This window comes from Gymnoscopelus microlampas (assembly GCF_963454915.1).
Source record: "Gymnoscopelus microlampas genome assembly, chromosome: 17".
NCBI lineage: Eukaryota > Metazoa > Chordata > Actinopteri > Myctophiformes > Myctophidae > Gymnoscopelus > Gymnoscopelus microlampas.
In genome coordinates, this window is record NC_139954.1 from 11,411,844 (window position 1) to 11,433,335 (window position 21,492).

Genomic DNA, 21,492 nt, shown 5'->3' on the forward strand with positions numbered 1-21,492 from the left:
CGGAAGGGTAAAAACACTACAAGCTGCATAAGGCTGACCTTTACATTGAGCTATATTATATCTGGAGAGAGAGAGGGCACAAAAATACCTGCCTACTCGTTTCAATGACAATTGCTCACTTAGCCCATACAACCCTCTGTGATCTTGTAGATCTTACAACTTTAGAAATATTTTGAACATTTGGAAGGTTTAAAGCCCTATGTACTTTGTTATATTTTTTATATATATGAAACAAATTTGAACAATTTTCACCCATAATCACATGCCCAAAATAGTGACGCCAAGTTGAAAGTGGTTAATATGTGCTCTGGCCAACTACGTGGTCAGTATGCCAGTGAAAGTACAGTATGTATGTAAACATGAAGTACGTTCTCTTCCTGCAGTCAAGTTCGTGATCCCCTGGGCGGAGGTGACTCGCGTGGAGCGCGTATCGGCGGGCCTGATGACAGAGATGGTTCGGGTCAGCACCAGGCAGCGTCAGAGGGACTTCTCCATGTTCCTGAACCTGGACGAGGCCTTCGGGGTCATAGGTCAGCTGGCTGACATCGCCCTCCGAAGGCTGCTGGAAAGCGAAGGACTGGAGCTGGACTATATCCTGCAGCAACCCACCCGCATTACTAAGAGGTCTGTGTGTGTGTGTGTGTGTGTGTGTGTGTGTGTGTGTGTCTGTGTGTGTGTGTGTGTGTGTGTGTGTGTGTGTGTGTGTGTGTGTGTGTGTGTGTGTGTGTGTGTGTGTGTGTGTGTGTGTGTGTGTACTTGTTTTACTGTACTTGTGAGGGCCAAATGTCCCCACAAGTTTAGTAGAATTTGATGAATAGACGTTCAGAGGACAATTTTGTATTTATATATCGCAGGTTCCTGCACTGAGATTTGTGCTAGGAGATAAAAATATATCACTGTAAACGATCCCACTCTCCCAAACATCTCCCAAAAATCGAACAACCCACAGAACATTTTGTGAAATCCTTGTCATCATCGTCATCATCATGACCTTTATTTATACTCTTGAGTACAGTTGAGGGGCAAGCCCTCATTTTCAATGTAGCCGAGAATACATAACGCAGTTCTCAACAGGTAGAATGAGTCATTCAAATACAGCAATAAGTATAATACATGAATCAGAAGACAGATAATCCTCAAAAACTAAAGTATTCAAAAAACTAATGATAATAATAATAATACAAAATTCTTAAAGCAGCCTGTCAGTATGATAGTCAAATATACTGTGAGTCACAGTCAGTGGGCTAAACATGCCTGACCACCATGGTCCTTTAACTTCAAACTTTCAAATTGAAATGAACCACTAAGATGGTGGGTATGTTTAAATGTTGACGTCTGTCATAGTTGTGAGCTTGTAGATCATATCATATTTTCACCAAAGACATTGGTGTTGTTGGAAAAAAGTAGCGGACCAAGTACTACAGAGCCCTGGGGGACCACGGTCAATTATGTATGTAGGGTTTAACTGCTATTTATGCATGCTGGACGAGAACGGCCTCTGAAAGTGTCTAAGCGGAAGTACAGCCAAAGGAAGTTATGTTAATGCTGTGTTTATATTCGCCAGGCATGAAAACTGTCGCGATTGGTAAAAAAAGACAGCTTCCGGGGGAAGTACATTTCCTTGCTTTTCTCCTCGTGAGATGAGAAATGGCAGGGAACAAAGTTAGTTTTAACCACTCAATCCCCATTTTATACTTAGGATGTTTGAAGCTCACACAATATTGCATTGTGACGCATTGTGAGCTTATAGATAAGCTTTTATTGAAAAATATTTAAAATCTTATATGAAATTTAATTTAATATGAAAAACCAATAGAGCCTATAATCACATGCCCAATATAGGGATAGCATGGTTAATGTAGTTAATATGCATGGTTATTGTAGGCATTACACTCTGATTTTATGTCGAAGGGAGATCTTAACCCAGGTACTTCTGAAATCCACCATGCTCACTGAAAGTGGAACAAGGCATCCGTTCCATTTCCTCCTCTCGTCCATACGTGTCCCACTGAAACTGATCTGCTTTACAGCCAAAGACTGAGTGCAGCCCACTCCGCTTTGCATTTTGTCCCTTGAGATAGGCTAGACTGTAGGAAAGCTGAGAGGGAGACATTGTAGGCGAGGAATCGGCACTGTTTTGATTGCCGGCCATTAGGTGGTAATGTTTTTAACGTGAGCATTGAAAATCCACTGTGATGTTGATACAAGATTTGTCCTCTCTTTTTCATCTCTCTATTGCTCCTAAGGGATCCTTAGGAGCAATAGAGCAGAAACAAATTATCACAGAATGATATGAAAATGAGATATCTCTAGTTAGTCTCAAGAGATGAGAATGAACAACAAATAAGCAACAAATCCTGAGCTATGGGTCAGAATTCTTAATAGTGCCTGACAGAAAACAATAGACATGACAGCCAAGTAGTAACAAGTACTACCGGTATATCCTTTTTGTAGTTTCTTGGAATTGAGCAAAAACAGCTACCAGACACCAAAGGAGGCAAGTCACAACATGTTTCTTAAAAGTGTGTATCAACATAGCGTCCTGAAACCATTTGAGACGATGAGACATTATCTTTTAAACGTGAGTGGGAAAGTATATTGCCATTTGGATCTCCGTTTTTTTTTTTAACCCCTTTCAACCTGGTGTCCCTATTTTCTGAAATTATTATTATTATTATTATTAATTAAGTTAACATTGCAGATCTACAAGCTCACAAAACGTCGCATCACAACACGTTGTGAGCTCGTAGGCTATTGTTGTACACCATCGTACGCCAAAGTATTGAATGGGCTTCAAATGGTTAATTCAGGGAAATGTATGATTGTATCCATTGCATGCACCACATCAGTGGTTCTCAAAGTGGGGTCCGGGGGTCCTTCAGGGAGTTCCAGTGGGTCCCCAGCAAAATGTACAAATTTAGCCCAATCATTTTTCTTTTTTTGCCATGCGAAAACAGCCGATCTACAAGCTTGAGCTTGTAGATCTGCTATTTTTAAAACAATTGGAAAGATTTTGAACAATCGGAGAAAGATTTTCAAAAATGTTCTCTCATGGGGGTCCCTGGCACAAAATATTTTCAGATGGGAGTTTCGTGGCCAAACACATATGAATTTGGGGGTCACTGACATGAAAATGATTGAGTCATAATGTCGCGCACGTGGCGAGGTGTGTTTGCACTGCTCTTGTTTAAAAGCTACTGCTCTGGGACGTCTACAGTGTTCAAACACACAACGTATCATGACCGTGATGAGGTCATAAAGATGTGTCAGCAGACAGCACCCTCGGGACATGAATGGACAACGTGGGTAGAATGCTGCGTCCAATTACAGTGTCTCTGTGAGACAATAAAGGTTTTTAAGTGCTTGTGGAATCTGAAGAGTTAAATGCATACTGCGTGATGTGCAGTTTAGACTGCAACAATGACAACGACTGTTAAGAGCACTTCTCCCATCTTCAACGTATCTTCATGTAATTGGTCCTCACTAATGCTCATTGTAAGATGGTACCATCTTTATCTACTTACCGGTATCTACTATCTATCTTTATCTGTCTCAAAGGAGGGTTTGGTAGTTTCAAACAAGAGAAAGGGTGTTGTTGTATTACCTTGGAATCCCCATTGATGATGTCATTGGTAGGTAGGTTTCTGAACTGTCCACATCCCACCAATGAGAAGTAGAGTGAGGACCAATTATATGAAGATGAGGTTGAAAATAGGTGAAGTGGTCCTTAAGACAAGCTTCCATTATAAAATAAAAGTTAAATATTTCCAAAAATATTAAACAAACTAGAGATTTGGCCTGGGTTAATCCAGCGGTTTACGAGATCTGGACACACACACACACACACACACACACACACACACACACACACACACACACACACACACACACACACACACACACACACACACACACACACACACACACACACACAGGGGGACAGACGCAGACCTCTTGTAGACTGCTAGTCTTCTACAGAACCACGCCGTGAAAATGGATAGGCCACATAGATAGCAGCACGTAGAACTGCAGAGAGAGAGATTGGAAGATGAGATAGGGTACATAATGGGTTTTTGTTTCTGCTGTGATTTCTGTTTGACTGTGAGAATACAACAGAAGAATGATGAGCTGTGAGCAGGTACATTGTCTCTGTCGGGTGGAAAGCTCATATGTCCAAAACTTTTCAGGATTGTAATTCAAAAATAGCAAAAGTAGCAGATCGACAAGCTCAAAACGTGTCCCTTCGCGCTGGTTTCGAGCGTGTAGATCTGCTACTTTTGATACTTTTGTGTGACGCAGTAGGATGATCAAGTAGGGCGTTAATTTACAAAAAAACACAAAAAGTTAGAATATGGCGATAATAGGTTCCTGCCCGACAGCAACGGTATACTCTATGCATAATGTCTAATGGGCTGTGTGTGTGAATTGGAATTGAGCAAAATCAGCTTCCAGACAGCGGAGACACAGAGGCAAGTCACAACATGTTGTTTACAATTGTCATCCATGGTGAACCGAAACCATTTGAGGCGATGAGACGATTGGAAAAGTTCATTGACATTTGTATAATAATAATAATGTTATGTATGTGTGTAATAATTCATACAACACATGCAGCTTTGATTGATTCAATGATTGTTTGCATACTTTATTAGCAGGATTGTTAACAGTACAGGTAGTACAGTCAAAGGTTATGCTAAAAGGATAACACAAAAAGCCCCAGGGGGCTTGTTTCCATTGATTGTGGTCCATTGTACTCAGTTAATCAGTAATTAATCAGTAATACATAATAATACATACAATACATAAGCTCAAAGTGCATTACATAAACGTTTAAACGATAAAAATAGCAAATATACATTAAAAGAAAGCAAACAAAAAAAGAATGTGCTAATGTATGCATTAAGAGAAGAAACCCCGAAAAAAATAAAACGTGTATAGACTGTAACAATGTATGTACGCTATAAATCACAGTCTGTTTCATAGCAGCTGGGAGGCACTTCAGTTGGCACTGTTGCATCCTGTGGGAAATTATACCCTGTGTGTGTGTGTGTGTGTGTGTGTGTGTGTGTGTGTGTGTGTGTGTGTGTGTGTGTGTGTGTGTGTGTGTGTGTGTGTGTGTCGGGGGGGGGGGGGGGGGGGTGCATGAGTGTGTAGGTGATTTGTATCTTGTAAATTCACCTTGTTGCATTTTTTTGTAGGTGAAAGGTAAACTGTCTGCTTGTTGTTAGTCTGCCTGACTCATCTTTCTCCCGTCTTTGTGTTACGTTTGTCAGTCATGGAGGGAGGGCAGGGCGCTTTGCTTCGACATCGTTTTATAGTTATGACTAATTTATGCTCCACCGTATGGCGGTGTCACACCGAAGATAGCAGACCAACAAGCTCACATCACAACGACGCGTCCACTATGTCAGGGGTTCTAAAACGTTACAACTTGAAGACCAAAAGCAAAATTGAGGGTCTCCCTGGGACCCAAACTTAAAAAATGTTATTAAAATACATAAAGCCCTATTTAAAAAATAATGAAAATGGCCGATCTACATGCCCTCTTGTATATTGCCTATTTTCACTTCCTTTTTTCCTTTTTTGGGGGGATTGTTTTTTTCTAACTTTTTTTAAGTTCTTTTTATCTTTTCAAATATTATTTTTATTATTATTTTGGTAGGAAATGTAAAAAAAAAAATAGAATAAAAAATACTCACAACCCATAAGCATTTTTCCGTGACCCAAAAAATTGTCCCCAGCCCATTGTTTGGGAACCACTGCACGCTACGTGTTGTGAGCTTGTTGGTCGGCTATTTTCGGCGCGCCACACCGTCGTACGACAAAAAACGAACGAGTCCTCCTCTCACTCAACTGAAACGGATAAACGGAGCACATGTTCATAAAGCCCGGCCCTAGCCTTTACTGCATCCGAGTCCAGCGAGTCAGTAATCCACCTCTCCCATGTATAAACATTATACCAGTTCAGCTGGCTTGACCCAAACGGGAGCCATTTGTGCCCCTCCTCCACCACCATTCTTAGTAACTTAATGTAAATAAATACCTCAACCCCATAACAGGAAGTAAACAGCTGCCTGGCCTATTTATGATTGACCAGAATAGTCTCTGGACCGCAACGCTGAGCTTTTAATGGTTGTCTGAAATACAGTGTATCCATGAACTCACAATGCATTGCGTTGTGAGCTTGTAGATCAGCAATTTTGTGCTACTTTTGCGCAACACTCGGCATTCATTTACGAAAGAAAACAAAACATAAAAAGTATTATGGAGATACAAGGTTTCTGCCCGACTGCATAACCTCCATCAGTTCCAAGCAGAAACGGCACTCTGGCTGTCAGTCAAATAGGTCAGTGCATTGCTGATCATAACCTAGAGGCACACAAATGTTGTTTCTCACATGTATGCTGATGAATCTACAGGAACATGCAACAAAATGTCAGATTTTTTAAATTCATATTATGTTGTGGTTTCACTTTTGTTTTTCCATATATATATATATATATATATATATATATATATATATATATATAATTTTTTTTATTTTTTATTTTTTAACATACATAACACACACACCTGTATGTTATATCCCAGTGGTTCTCAACCTTTTCTGAAAAAAAAAAAAAAATCACGGCCCACTCATCTGAGCCTATCGACTGCCGTGTTAAGTGCTCAGATGGGTGGGCATTTTCTTTATTTTCAAATCAATTGTGTTCCGGCTTGGATCAATCAATGTAGCCTCGGAAACCCATGCCTTTCTTTTGTTTGATCAATGGAACTACTAACGTAGTATACTTTAAGTTACTATTTATCGGTATCACAATGAAATCTTGGCCGTGACATTTTATTTACATGCATACTTAACATTTGATGAATGTTGTATTTACATTACCAATTATTTTGGGGCCCACTTGCAATATCCTCGTGGCCCACCAGTGGGCCCCCGGCCCACAGGGTGAGAACCACCGCCTACCCCCCCTGGCTCCCTTTAGGCTTTAGAATGGCGAGTGAACAGAGCATATGTCAGCTAGTTTTTGCTTAAAAAATCCCCCAAGCCGGAGCTGCTTATTCTTCCCACCGAAATATCTTTCTAGGTCAGACTCTCTCTCTCTCTCACACACACACACACACACACACACACACACACACACACACACACACACACACACACACCATCCCTGGATTAAAGTTCTCAGTCATTTGGTTTCCACAGAGGCCAGCTAGACTTAAACACTGCTGCACCATGTTTTCGGTAAAGCCAATCCCTACAGTAATAATAATGTAGATACTTTTTACTTCAAGATTAAACAGTATTTGAAGTGATCAAGCTAGCAATAGAATACATGCTCGGAAGCATCTTCCATAAAACTCTATTGCTCTCGATAGTTAAAGCAAAGGTTAAAGGCCTCAATCAATGATTTGTGATTGGTTGGCAGCAGGAACAGGATAAGAATGATAAGAATGATTAAAACCAAAAATGTCATCATTTCACATCTTGTACTAATTGTTAAGATATTGTGTGTGTGGGGGGCTGCTTTCACCCTGTTTCGCAAATCGCAGATTGGGACTTGGCCTAACGAAACCTCTCAGTTGTGAGATTCCTTTTTTAGTTCATCATTGTCAGGCAAAAACCTCTCACACGTCCAAAACCGTTACTTTTCAGGATCCAGTGTAGTTATTATTTAGTCACAAGCTCTTGTAAATACTTTTCATTTGTTCAATATTTATAAAACCCACAGACAGACTTAACCACTTTCACTTATAACACATTAACTGCCGTGAATTCATCAATGAATTAATCGGCCACTGCCAGCGTTTTCACTAATGTTTTGAGACCCACATAATTCTTTTTTCAATAACGATGTAAACATCAGATGTCTGGGGGGAAAGACGAGGGTCTCTTCTGTCATCCGGAAAAAAATAATTTGTATCTGCGATCTTCCGTTCTTTAGTTATCGGCAGTTGAATATAGCTTGTTTTCACCAAAAATGCAATCTGGGAAAATAAATCAGTGCTGAACACATTGATAACGTTAAACCAGACATTAGACCGGACGACGTGCTGGATTTTCTTTTTGATCACGTGATTTCCGGGTTTTTTCTTCTTCGAGAGTCACTGACCGGTTGCGGAAGATAACTAACTCTAACGTAATTATAGACGTCAATGGCAGTGAAGCGCTGGATTTGAATTGACGTCTATAGACGTCAATGTGTTAAACAATTAAAACAAAATAGCAGATCTACAAGCTCGTTGCGAGCTTGTAGATCTGCTATTTTTGCTACTTTTGTGTGAGACTGTAGTATGACTAAGTAGGGCATAAAATTACAGAAATAACATAAAAAGTTGAAATGTGGAGATACAAGGTTTCTGCCTGACAACAACGCTTTGCTTTAATCTCTGACCGCCGCCTCCATTGTTAGCGTATCGCTGTCTAAACTCTTCCCCGCTCCATTCCCCATGCAGGGTGCTGGAGGAGCAGATGTTGAGGGAGTACGTGCTGGCTCTGTTCCGGCTGCCCCGCGGCGAGAAGCTCTACGAGGTGGCGTCCTGCTCCGTCTGGACCCCCCACAACCGCCGTCACAGCGCCGGGACCCTCTACACCACCGACAGCTACCTGTGCTTCTCCAGCCGAGAGGAGGGCCAGTGTACCCTGCTCATCCCCCTCTCAGAGGTACACACACACACACACACACACACCCCCACCTGTTGGTAATCGTGCAGAATGTTCACATTCACAAGTTCAAAATGTATACAAAATCTTTAGAAAATAGCCAATCTACAAGGTCACAATGTGAGCTTGTAGATCTGCTATTTTCAAATGGCCGATATATATATATATAGGGCTGAAGTGGTTAGTGTTTTTTGTAATAACAATCAAAATCTACAAAGTAACTAAAGTTTTCATATAATTGTAGTGGAGTAAAAGTACAATATTTTCCTCTAAGAAGTAGTGGAGTAGAAGTAAAAGTATTGAAAATGTTAAATATTCCAGTAAAGTGTACTTAAGTACAGTACTTGAGTAAATGTACAGTACTTAGTTACTTTACACCACTGCCCGCCTCAGTAAGGATCCTGAGCAGTATGTCGTTGCTGTCGGAGCAGAAACCTTGTATGTCCAAAACCATTACTTTACAGGGAATGGGAAAAAAGAACCTGTGTTCAAGTGGATCCGATGTAGTTATTATTTAGTTCTTGTTAATACCTTTCATTTGTTCAGAGTGGGAAAGAGGGATATAGAGAGGGAATGGTCTCTCTGTGTGTGTCTCTCTCTCACACACACACACACACACACACACACACACACACACACACACACACACACACACACGCCTGGGAGTTGCACAAAACAACCACAATCATCTGCTGTAGGCCACCGACAGGCTCCAATGGAACCATTTAAGTTAAGTACGTGCCTTGCTCAAGGTAATCTATTCTATACAGCAGCTGCTGGGAGAGGACACATGTGGACAAATGTATTGACAAGACCTATTGTCCACTTGGTCTTGGATTTGAGCTGGCAACCTTACAAGACCACAGCTTGAAGCACTTGGCTACTGCCTGCCACCCACAAAGCGTAAGTGTCAGAGATGCCAGTGAGAGGGAAGAAGTTGGAAATCAACAATTGGGGGGAAAAAAACAAGTGAAAAAAAAACAAGTGCTAGCATTACATTAGGGCTGGGCGATGTGGACAAAATCAAATATGACAATAGGTTTTTATCAAATACCTCTATCGATATGGTATTGTGGGGAATGGGATTATTATTAGTGCATTCACAAAACATTTACACAATGGGATCTTTGATTAATAATCATGAAATGAGCTTGTAGATTGACTAAATACTATTTATATTATATGTATATTGTATCATATTTATCATACAGCTAATGAGCTGTTTTTGCAACATTTTCAACATGCCAAAGTGATTAAAACCATCATATTACAATATCCCAAAACCCCAGACGATAGCTAGTCTCGTATATCACAATATCAATATAATATTGATATTATTTCCCAGCCCGCTGTTATTTTTAAACAAATGAAAAACCTGACTAGGCTAAACACATGAAGACGCCCTTGAATGGTTTGTGTGCTGGTGCTCTTGTGGCAGGCTTGTTAAACAGTCCATGTTGACTCTTCCACTCGCTGGTTAAAGTGTAACACAAGGACGCTGCTGTCAGGTTTACACAGTACACTGCTGCAGGGTTTCTCAGCCTGCGGCTCAGGACCCAAACGTGGGTCGCAACATTTTCTAAAAGGGTCATGGACAAGGGGCTCCCTTTGATTTAGAAATAAATGTGTCCTATCTGAAACCAGTTATGTGCCACGCCATCATATGATGAAGTATAAAATAAGGCTTAAGTGGTTAAGAACACGTTGCTAAAGGGTACAAGAACACATACTGTAGAACTATTAGCATACATGGTGTTATTGGGACTTAAATAGAAGCTCATGTGAAACTTTGCTGTTATGGCTGCACAAAATGTGTTTGTTACCATTTGCAAACGCATTTATACACTCTGAGACGCATTGTTTAAAAACAATCACAAGAGAATTAATCCAAACTACTAGAGCAAAGCTGGAGGACCCGATGGCTGTCTATTGTTAGTGTGTCAGTAATGTAAATGGCATCAGCTGGCATGCTTTTGCAGTGCAGTAGTTTAGCCTGCCCTTAGCTGGCAATTTTCACACCCACATGCACATGCGCGCGCGCGCACACACACACACACGCACACGCACACGCACACGCACACACACACACACACACACACACGTACATATACACAATGTGTTTGCACTTTGGCAGATGTTCAAATAAGGTCACTGTTCAAATGTTACATAACAGAGTCACAAGGGTGCATATTCCCAGGCTGACAGACTGATTGATTACATTGATTAATTGAAGTCCGTTAGTCTCATCGTTTATACAAGCCTCACTTGTGTAAATATAGTGAACAAACCAACCTATCAGTAAACACTGTTCCTATTTATGCAGGAACCCACAATACTATACTGTAGTGTACTCTATGTACAAACAGCAGGCTTTGTTAGCCTCTTAAATCCTCTTTTCAAATAACAGATCTATAAGCTCACATGTTTACATTTCTTTCTTTTTTTAAATATATATATTATTTTTTCAAATATATACCGGCGTACCCCAGGGCTCTGTACTAGGTCCGCTCCTTTTTTTTTACTCTGCACCAAATGTCTATGCCGAAGCTCATAATCTAACCTAGGTCAGATATTTTTGCCGAATCGCCCCCAGAATAGGGACGCTAGGGTTCATGTGGTTAATTGCTGGGTAACTCGATTCTATAGCCGTTTCTCATTTCAGTACAGTAGTTTCTCCATTATGTCTTTGCTACCAGGTATTGTCCATAGAGAAAGCGGAGAGCACCAGCCTGCTGCCCAACCCGGTCATCGTTAGCGTGCGCAGTAAGAAGGCCTTCCAGCTGATCGAGCTGCATGACAGGGATGATCTGGTGGACAGCATGAACTCCAGACTGCGCACGCTGCAGTGGAAACACGACATGTTCCGCAGCAAACCACACGGCAAGAGAGCACTGGTATGGACCTTGACCCCTCTCTGTCGTTCTCAAACCTTTTTTAATTTCAAGGACCCCCATAACTCAGAGAGCGTGCAAATGGAACCGAACGGACCCGTAGGGGTCCGTTCGGTTCCATTTGCGCGCTCTCTGAGTTGCAGACCTGTAAGCATCCATTTGGAACCAACTCAAGGAACCCTGAGGGTCCCTGGAGCCCACTTTGGGAACCACTGTCCTACCTAATCTGCCCTGGGCTATCGGGTGTTTCTATTTGATTTGATTATACTGTATTCCGACAGGAGACAGAGATTTTTTTTTTGTGTTTATGTGTCTACAAGCTACGTCTTTGCACAGCTAATCTCGTTCCTTTTTTTTGTTGCTTGCTTGTTTAGATTTGTGTTTTAGTCAAACGATTTGCATCAAGTTTTGGGAGAAGAAATGTCTGATCCAGGAACAAAACAAGGACACAGGTGTACACTATTTTTACATGCATAGATGATCAACAATAGCCTACTTCACTCTTTTTTCACTTTCATTTCCTCTTTGTAGATGGTTGTAGTAGCTCATTGTTAATGCCAGTGCGGTGTGTAGTTAATCTATGCATGTAAAAGGTAACGTTTTTATGCCAACATTGTTCTTGTGAAACAGTTTATTGGGGAAATATTAATAAAGATTGCAGTGTATTTCCATTCGAAGGTGAGGCACAAGTCAGTGGCCAGTTTACAGTAGGCTTGTCTCTACATTGTTTAAAATCCATGTACAGTATATATAGTCTCTGTCGGGTGGAAACTTCATATGACCAAAACTGTTACTTATCAGGATTTAAATACAAAAGTATCAAAAGTAGCAGATCGACAAGCTCAAAGCTTGGGGATTGTGGATCTGCTACTTTTGATGCTTTTGTGTGACGCTGTAGTATGATCAAGTAGGGCATTCATTTACGAAAAAACACCAACATTTAAATATGGAGATTTTGGAGGTTTCTGCCCGACAGCAACGATGTGTTTTATTTCCTTAGAGCAACCCTGCTCCCTACTACACCTTCTACTATGACACCATGTACTGTGACGACGACGAGGCGGAGGAGCAGGCTCTCCGTAACACCGTCAACAGTGAAGCTCTGATGACAGCCTTCCATCAAAGCCAGACTGGACCAGACAACGATAACACCAAGGTAAGAAGAGTCTGTAGAGTCCCTCATCTAACCTACAAGAAGTGATCTCCAAGAAGATCAGTTCCCGTCACCATCGCTTATAAGCTTAACCCATTCAAACCGGGAACGCATATGTGTCACTTTAGATTTCTATGGCTGTTCAAAATCGTGAAAATGTGTCCTTGACATGAAAAAAGTTTGAGAACCACTGATATGTAGCAACATAAGTTTAAAAAAAAAAAAACTGTTAGGATTTAGAAGACATTTGTAGAACCCCCAGAAGCAAAGATTTGAGTTAAAAATGTTCGCTTTAAAAAATATATATATTCAAAGATTTGCACACATTTTCAAGATCTTTCAAAACAATTGCAGATCTACAAGCTCGTAGCGTGGCACTATGAGCTGCTATCTGCTATTTTTGAATAGCCCAAAGCATAAAATAACGGTTATAGCGAAACATCTAAAAATGACACGGTATGCGTTCCCGGATTGAATGGGTTAAAGCACAATTAAACTTGGGTAGAGGTTTGGGTTGTGTAGTTAATATTCCAAAACATTCTCCTCATTGGCTTGCACAGTGGAACTGGTCTCAAAGTCACTCTTATCACACAAACAAAGGCAAATAAAGTGGATTCTGACAATGTATAACATTATGAAGCTAGGTTTTTCTTTTTCTTTTTAATGAAAATGTCAACTTCCTGTTGATTTTACTATTTGAAGATCCAGATCCACAGTTCTAGTCTGGGTCTTCCTAGTACAAATGGCAAAAATCAGCAGGAAGTTGACATTTTTATTTTCAAAAAAGAAGAATAAAATGCAGAATCTGGTTTTCTAATGTTTCATATATCTGCTTTGTGAATGTACTTAGTTATTTTCCAAGACTGCACTGAAGGAGTAAACTGGGTGGAGGATCGGCAGGGGCGGGTGGGGTTGTGTGTGGCATCCATTATTTATCTCTGCATTGATCTCTGGGTACACTCATAGTGTTGAGTGACATGACCTTCAACTGCAGCCAGCTCTAACCTGCTGACAAGCCACTTTCTGTGTCAGTAATACTGGAATATTAGATGTGCAGTCAAATCCTCAGTGTTCATTTAACTTTGAGAGTGTACAACATCTAACCAAACGGACCCATAAGAATCTGAGATACAATCATACAGACTGAGGATTTTAGTGTGTGGGTAGGTGTAATTTTGCGTATGTGTGCGCATGAATATCATCTATCGGGTGGAAACCTCATACTGTATGTCCAAAACAGTTACTTTTCAGGATTCAAATTCAAAAATAGCAGATCGACAAGCTCGCTTTGCTGCGCGTTTCAATCTTGCATTTGTGCGTTTGTGTGACGCTGTAGTGTGATCAAGTAGTGCATTAATTTACGAAAAAACATAAAAAGTTAAAATATGGAGATAAGATGTTTCTGTCCGACAGCAACGATATACAGTATATAGTCGCTGTTGAGCACAAGTCTTGGCCATATTAAATCTTTTGTCTTTTCCATAAATGAAAGCCCTTTGTCATACAAAAGTGGGGAAAATAGCCTATCCGACAAAAAAAGTGTTTAAGTGTATCTGGGGGTTTCTATGAATTTGTGACTAAATAATAACTATATCGTGTCCATTGGAACACCGATTCCTTTTTTCCATTTTCTGAAAAGTAACAGCGTTCAGTTGTCAGTCACATTTCATGGCTTGAGGTGTGCGTGTGTGCGTGTGTGTGTGTTTGTGTGACCTGCAGAGCCTGGACCAGGTGAAGGAGAGGCTATGGGACGATCATTTCTTAGAGTTTGGTCGAGGGGTCCACATGTTCCGCACGGAGAAGATCCAGAAGCTGGTGGCCACAGGGATTCCCGAGTCGCTACGGGGGGAGCTCTGGATGACGTTGTCTGGTGAGTGTGTGTACTGTATTTGCGTTTGTGTGGGGTGCTCTCTGTGACACTGAATTCACACATCAGCAGCAGTATTCCGTGTTCTGAGAAAGTGGTGAGGTTACATGCATTGTCACTGCTGCTTTCCCTGCTGCGGCAGGAGATGGAGCCAGCTAAAAGCGGAAACGCTTGAGAAAAGTTCAACTTTTTTCCGCTGCCGCAGTGACGTGAGACAGAGCAACAGCCAACCAGAAGCACACTGTGGTCTGAAATAGGTGCGGACTAGACGTAGAGTACACCCAAATCGGACTGCTACTAGCAGTTGTAGCTGTGAAATGAATAAAGATTGAGTAACTACATTTATTACTATTACGTTTACTATTCATTACCTAAAACGTGTAGATTCACAAACAAGCTTGCCAGAGACGAGCACCGAGTGTCTGTACTTCTCCTTCCTGCCCGTGGGCTCTTGTACCGAGCTCGGCTTCTGGCTTGAGCCGCCCAGAATAGCGGAGTCCACGCCAGACCGCAGCGTGCTTATTTACGAGGGTGTCACTCATACCTCGGACATGCCCATTTAGCGGAATTCCATACTGCGGCAATCCGCTCACCGCTGCTGATGCGTGCGTTTGTGTGTGTGTGTGTGTGTGTATTGCTCTGAGGTACTTTAAACTAAAGCGGCAGAGCATGTCATGCATGACATATCCTCTGCTGTGCATCCAGCCGACATTTCCTCTGTACGTCAGAATGATACTTTGCAAACACATGTTATTCGGTGTTCTGCTTCACTGCTGGGTTTCACTTCCCGACTGCTTCAGTGTCTCTCTGCCCGCTGTGGAGCAGAGTCCTACTGCCAAGGCCCACTACCTGAGGCATAGAGTCAAACTGCCAGGACCCACCCCACCGAGGCATCAGTCAACAAAAGAAGAGGCCGCTTAGGCCCAGTGGTGTCATGGGGGCCACACGGAGTACCACAGCGTGTGGCCGCTAAAATTTTCACCCGCAAGGTACGGCACGGTACAGTGCACGCACGTGCATGCTGGAACGCGCTCCCTCCTAGATTCACGAGCCAAGTACCCAAATGGCTACTTTGCATAACAGGTTTACAAGTGAGTGTGAAAATGTTTCCTCACTCCTTGCATCTATTCTATAGGCTACACGGTAAGCACCACAGCATCTTGGCTTCAGTAGCCGCTGCTGCCAGTATCCTATCTGCACGCAGAAATGCCTCAGCCACCGCCGAGAAAGATACTCGTTCAAAGCAAACTTTTAGTTTCAGCTCTATAATTCATGGCATTCCTTGAATTTGTATTAGTTTAAAAAGACTAAAACTAAGCTAAAAAACATTTCCTATACAAACATGTTACCTACTTTAAGGTAAAATAAAATGCGCGCACACCGTGCGTGTGACGTCATTAGATTACTTAAAAAAAAAAGAAAAAACACCGATACACCCCTGCCTAGGCCCCTCCAAGCGAGCATGAAATAAATAAAACATTTGAGTTCTTAATTTGGTGGCTCACCTGGTAAGAGTTCTTATCGCATAGATAAGGCTATAGTCATTCCCGCAGCTGGCATGTCATCCCCTCTCTCTCTCCTGCCTTTTCTGTCTCTCTCTCCGTGGCACTGCCATGAATTTTAAAAAGCATAAATGTTGAAAAAGTAGATGAATTTCTTATGTACTGCATAACCACACGGTTGTCTTACGCATGTCTTCGGTATTTTGACATCCGTGACTTTGACCGCAGTCACCTGCACAACGCACGTCACCTATTCAAGCCTGCGTCAGTGTCCTGACTAACAAACTAGTGCCGGGATATACTAGGTCAGGTGTTTATTTCTTTCTTTTCGTTCTTTTACTCGTTCTTTCTCACCGTCTAAATCTGTCACAACCACTAAAACTCACGTACCCACAAGCCGTCCCTGAGCGTGGCAGTGATGGATGGGTTAATTACTGCGCCGTTGCTCGCAAGGCCTTTAATTCACTCACCAGCCTCTTGCTTATTTCCTGCACCACTATTTCGGTGAAGTGGAATGTTGATGTAATGTAAAAACCAGAGTGGCAGGATTTAGATCGCGCACAAATAGACTATGATCTCATCACTATGTCGGAATGCAAGCCAGCGGAGTGGAGAGCTGAGTGCATGCTCTGGAGGGGAGGGGGGGTGGGGGGCAAGAAGAGAGTAGGGCTAGCCTGCAACTATCGATTCTTTTCTCAGCGATTATTCTATTGATTACTTTTTCGATTAATCAGATAATCAAGAAGCATGTTTTTCTAAATGTTTTTGTTACATTTTTTCTATATCAACAAATTCCAAGAAACAATAAAAATTCCAATGTTTTTGGGGAGGTGTAGCCACCCCCTATAAGTGAGTTTTGGACACCGACCAAAAAATGTCTATACCCCCTAACCCTTCCATTGTTAATGCAAATCGATACTTTTGCAAAGTCAGCCAATCACATTACAGCTAGTGTCATCACCACTAACTGTAATGTGATTGGCTGACTTTGCAAATTCAGGACTGTGATTGGCTAGCGAAACACATGACACATGTGCAGCCCTATGAATAGCAGTATGGACTTTAAAAAAAGTCATTCATCCTTTTCTTAAAGTGAGTCATGTTGTGATGACCACACACCGCCCACTTCACACTGGGTGTGATTTTTTTATAATCGACTAAATTGATTAGTTTGATCGACTAAAGCTGTATCTAAGCTTTATTTTATATGTTGTCGTACAATAGTGTTGTGCAAAAATACCGTAAATAGCTGACGCGTTGTGAGCTTATAGATCGGCTATTTTTGATCATTAAATGTTCAAAAATGTGGGTCCGGACGGTTGGCGTAACTGTCTGGGCACCTAGGCTGGTTATCCAGTGTATGACAGCGTGTCGCGGGTTCGACTCCCGATCCCGACGACCTTTGCTGCGTGTCACCCCCCATCCCTCTCCCCATTTCCTGTCAGTCTACTGTTCCTATCAATAAAGGCAGAAAAAGGCAAAGAAATTAATCTTTTAAAAAAATCTAAAATGTTAAAAAAAAATCACATTTTGTGAGTCACCTAAGCCAGGGACGTCAGTTGAAATTGGTCATAATTCGGGACTCATCAGCTGCATAACTGCTGATACAGATGTTGTCAAAAAGTGAAATAATGGTGTGGTCTGGCTCTAGATTAAACATGCCCACTAAACCCAAGTTGTCAAATCTCTATCCTATAGATGCGTGCTCGGACCTGGGATCCCACAGGGACTACTACACAGACCTGGTCCAGAAGTCTATGGGCCACACCAGCCTGGCTACAGAGGAGATCGAGAGAGACCTGCACCGCTCCTTACCGGACCACCCGGCGTTCCAGAACCCCACAGGCATCGCTGCCCTGCGACGCGTCCTCACGGCCTACGCCCACCGCAACCCCAAGATCGGCTACTGCCAGGTATGCAACATACAGGGATGAATTCGTTAAACTAGGGGGTTTCAAACTTTTTTCATATCAGGACCCCATTTTTGTGGCGATACCCTTGATTTATACTGCAATTTCAAAGTTGAAATAAAGCATTTTAAAAAAAGAATTAAGCAGATTTGAATAGGAATATTTGTTAGACAATACATTTACAATGCTGTGTCTTATATGAATATATTTTAAAAGCTACGGAAAACCGTTTATGTTTGTAAATGGAAGCATACAGTATTTAGCCTATATCTGTTGCCAGTCTCCCATATTCACTCACTGTCTACTCTCCGGCTTTGACTTTACCGCTGCTTTGATTTTATGTATGCCAATAGCCAACTTTTTAAACACTCATGTTAGTACAAATTGCTTCACAACAACAATGCTTGTAGAACTAGGACATTAGCTGCAAAGAATAGATTTATTTTATCCGCCCCTTGGAAATGCAGGTTCCATACAGAGATTCCAGACTAATATCTTCGCAGTGATATTAGTCTGGCCATGCCAGGCTAGCAGGATTGGGGGTGCTAGTTTCAACCCCAATTCTTGTAAATTTCAACCACATCGGTTAATGTCGACTCCATAATAGATGAATGAAAAATAAAGTACAGAAATTCTTTAAATTCTTTAAAATGGCTGCTGTGCTCTCCAGAGAGATAACTTTTCTAAATGTTTTCTTTAGAAGTCATATCTCTAGTGGGACAGCCATTTTGGACTAGTGTTTCAGAAATGTGTATGGTACCAACGGTGCTGACATGTCAGCGTATTCATGATTTATGAGGGTTCTGGACGTGTGTGGCGCTCACATTTGTTTACATTCTCTTTCTCTTTCAGTCCTCCATGCTGTCACCTTTTCACTCCTTCTCTCATTCATTTAGATTATCTGTCTTTCTCCCATATTTCTTCTTTGTTTTTCTCCCTCTCTCTTTCTTCTCCACCGTTCACCCTGTGTGTTCCTGCTGGCTTTCTCATTCTTTCTAGTCTATGAACATGTCAGTCATGTTTTATGAGTATTATTACTTTGTGTATTGTTCATTTCTCCCAAGTCTATTCATTCTCACTCGCTCTGTTTTTTCTCTCTGTATTCTCCTTGTTCCCCTTGTATTTCCCTTCACCCTTATGCCTGATTTATAGGAATGCTGTCAAAATACATAGAATCATAAGATAGATGGATATAGGATAGGACTGGCATAGCAAGAGTATGGGGGACGGAATGTGTTGGTTGTTCTTTTCATACTGATTGTTTTGTTTTTGTTTTGATTCATTTTATTTTTATTGACTTGATTGAGCTGGAAATGGTATGTGTTTTTGATAAATCAATACATAATTTATTTGGTCAGAATCACGTTAAGAAAAGACCCCTGCTCAGTCAGCAAACAGCATTCTATTTCTCATTCTGGCCACCCATAAGATCCTTAGCTTCATTTATCTTTGCTGCTAAGGTAAGAAGATCCACCTTTACCTGGGTGATTTCTGTGGGCATGTTTGATCTTGACTTATTCTAGTTGGCTGTGGGACTGATAACCTAAAACCAGTGCAGTTTCTCTCTTGTCATCTTTGGTTCTAATCCACCTTTTTATAGCAGTGAATCTCAACCTTTTTAATTTCAAGGACCCCCCAGTTTCATATGCATTAGACCATGCACCCCCATTTGATTCCATTTTCTCTGGGACCCCAATTTACACTGTAAAATACATCCATTAGTCCATCCAGCCGTCTATAACGGCTTATCCCAAGCGGGGGCAACGGTTCCAGCAGAGAGCTCCAGACTACCCTTTCCCGGGCAACTATTTCTGTGAATATCTTGGCATCGGCGCCTGTCTCTCTCTCATTCCCTGTCTGTCTGTCTGTCTGTCTGTCTGTCTGTCTGTCTGTCTCTCTCTCTCTCTCACTCACTCACTCACTCACTCACTCACTCACTCACTCACTCACTCACTCACTCACTCACTCACTCACTCACTCACACTCTCACACACACACACACACACACACACACACACACACACACACACACACACACACACACACACACATCTATATCTATATCTATCCATCTCTCTCTCCCTACAGTCTATGAACATCCTAGCATCAGTGCTGCTGCTCTACGCTAAAGAGGAAGAGGCCTTCTGGCTGCTGGTTGCTGTGTGTGAGAGGATGTTACCCGACTACTTCAACCGCCGGGTCATAGGTGAGGGCCAGCGCTCCAAGCAGCTTCCTAATGCAATAATAATTATAATTTGGTCCCCACTCCTTTGGGGTATTTGTCATTGTATATTTGCACATACAGTGGCCACAGTTACATGGACACTCATGTATTCATTCAGAATGAATTCATTCCGAATTAACTCATTCTGAATAGAGGAATCTGATCCACTCACCTGTTTACATGGGACCTGAATAAAAGTATTCCTCGTTTACACGACCAAAGCATTCATTCAGAATATAACTTTTGACATGCGCAAAGTGGTTCCCGCCTACGCCCGGGCATGGACCAGGGGCCACTACCCGGAGCAGAGCTTCCCCTGGTGGGCATGGGAGGAGGCAATAGCCCCCTTGTGCCTCCGTGGCGGCGGAGGTCTATCGGTCGTAGGCAGGCCGGTAAGCAACGCACCGACTCCTGGCCAGGCAGCGTTGTATGCGGTGCAAGCCTGTGTTCCTTTGTCATCGCCGTTTTAATGCAAAAGTAGCAGATCTACAAGTTCAGACCAGTTTCTTTTTTTGTATTGGTACCAGACACGGTAAAACGTAGGCTAGCCTATAGTATTTGTCACATTTCTCATGTAGGTACCGTACGATGATGTCATCGCGCATTCGCACATGGTCATTATAATAATAAATGGAGAGAGAGAGAGAGAGAGAGAGCGCAACACTACAGTCTATGATCAATGCGTTTCTGCGTTTACGTGTGGATAGGGATTTTAAAAAAAAATCTTGGTCATGTGGCCAGGGATTCTTTTTAAAAACTGAGGACTAAAATACCTGTTTAGAAAAAGATCCCAGCAATCCTCAGAGCGTCCGTTCTCCTGGACAAGTCTGGGCTTAACCATTACAGGCTTATTAAATGACGCTATTAGAATCATTAATTTTATCCCGCAGGAGCGAGCGCTTCTCAGCACCAACCGTGGCTGAATTAGAGATTTGATAGGTCATTTTTGGACAATTCTGACAGCCCTACTAAGCACAGACATGCGCAAAGGAATGCATGTATTCCAAACGGACAGGAGCGTTTGGAATAAAGTGTTTACATGGTCAATTCCGATTGATTTAACCCGATTCAAACGGTCTATACCACCCCTCCTATTCCGAATGAAAATGCATTCGGGTCAGACTGGAATGGAATATTCTATTCCAATTGGGGTGTTTACATGAGCAAATCTATTCGGAATGAATTCATCCATTCCGAATAGAAGTGTATTCATTCCGAATACAACTGTCCATGTAACTGTGGCCAGTGTGAATTGTGTCCTCTGCATTTAAGCCATC

At 41.8% G+C, this 21,492-nt stretch overlaps 1 protein-coding gene across 1 annotated transcript in view; it reads left to right on the forward strand.

Annotated features, from left to right (window-relative positions):
- The window catches only part of tbc1d8 (TBC1 domain family member 8), a 47,640-nt gene that overhangs the window by 13,397 nt on the left and 12,751 nt on the right, over positions 1–21,492 (forward strand). The window contains exons 5-11 of the mRNA XM_084084761.1: positions 384–624; positions 8,461–8,668; positions 11,365–11,562; positions 12,560–12,715; positions 14,432–14,582; positions 17,780–17,994; positions 20,080–20,197. Coding sequence (XP_083940887.1) covers positions 384–624; positions 8,461–8,668; positions 11,365–11,562; positions 12,560–12,715; positions 14,432–14,582; positions 17,780–17,994; positions 20,080–20,197 — 1,287 coding nt within the window. The remainder of the gene's footprint in view (positions 1–383; positions 625–8,460; positions 8,669–11,364; positions 11,563–12,559; positions 12,716–14,431; positions 14,583–17,779; positions 17,995–20,079; positions 20,198–21,492) is intronic.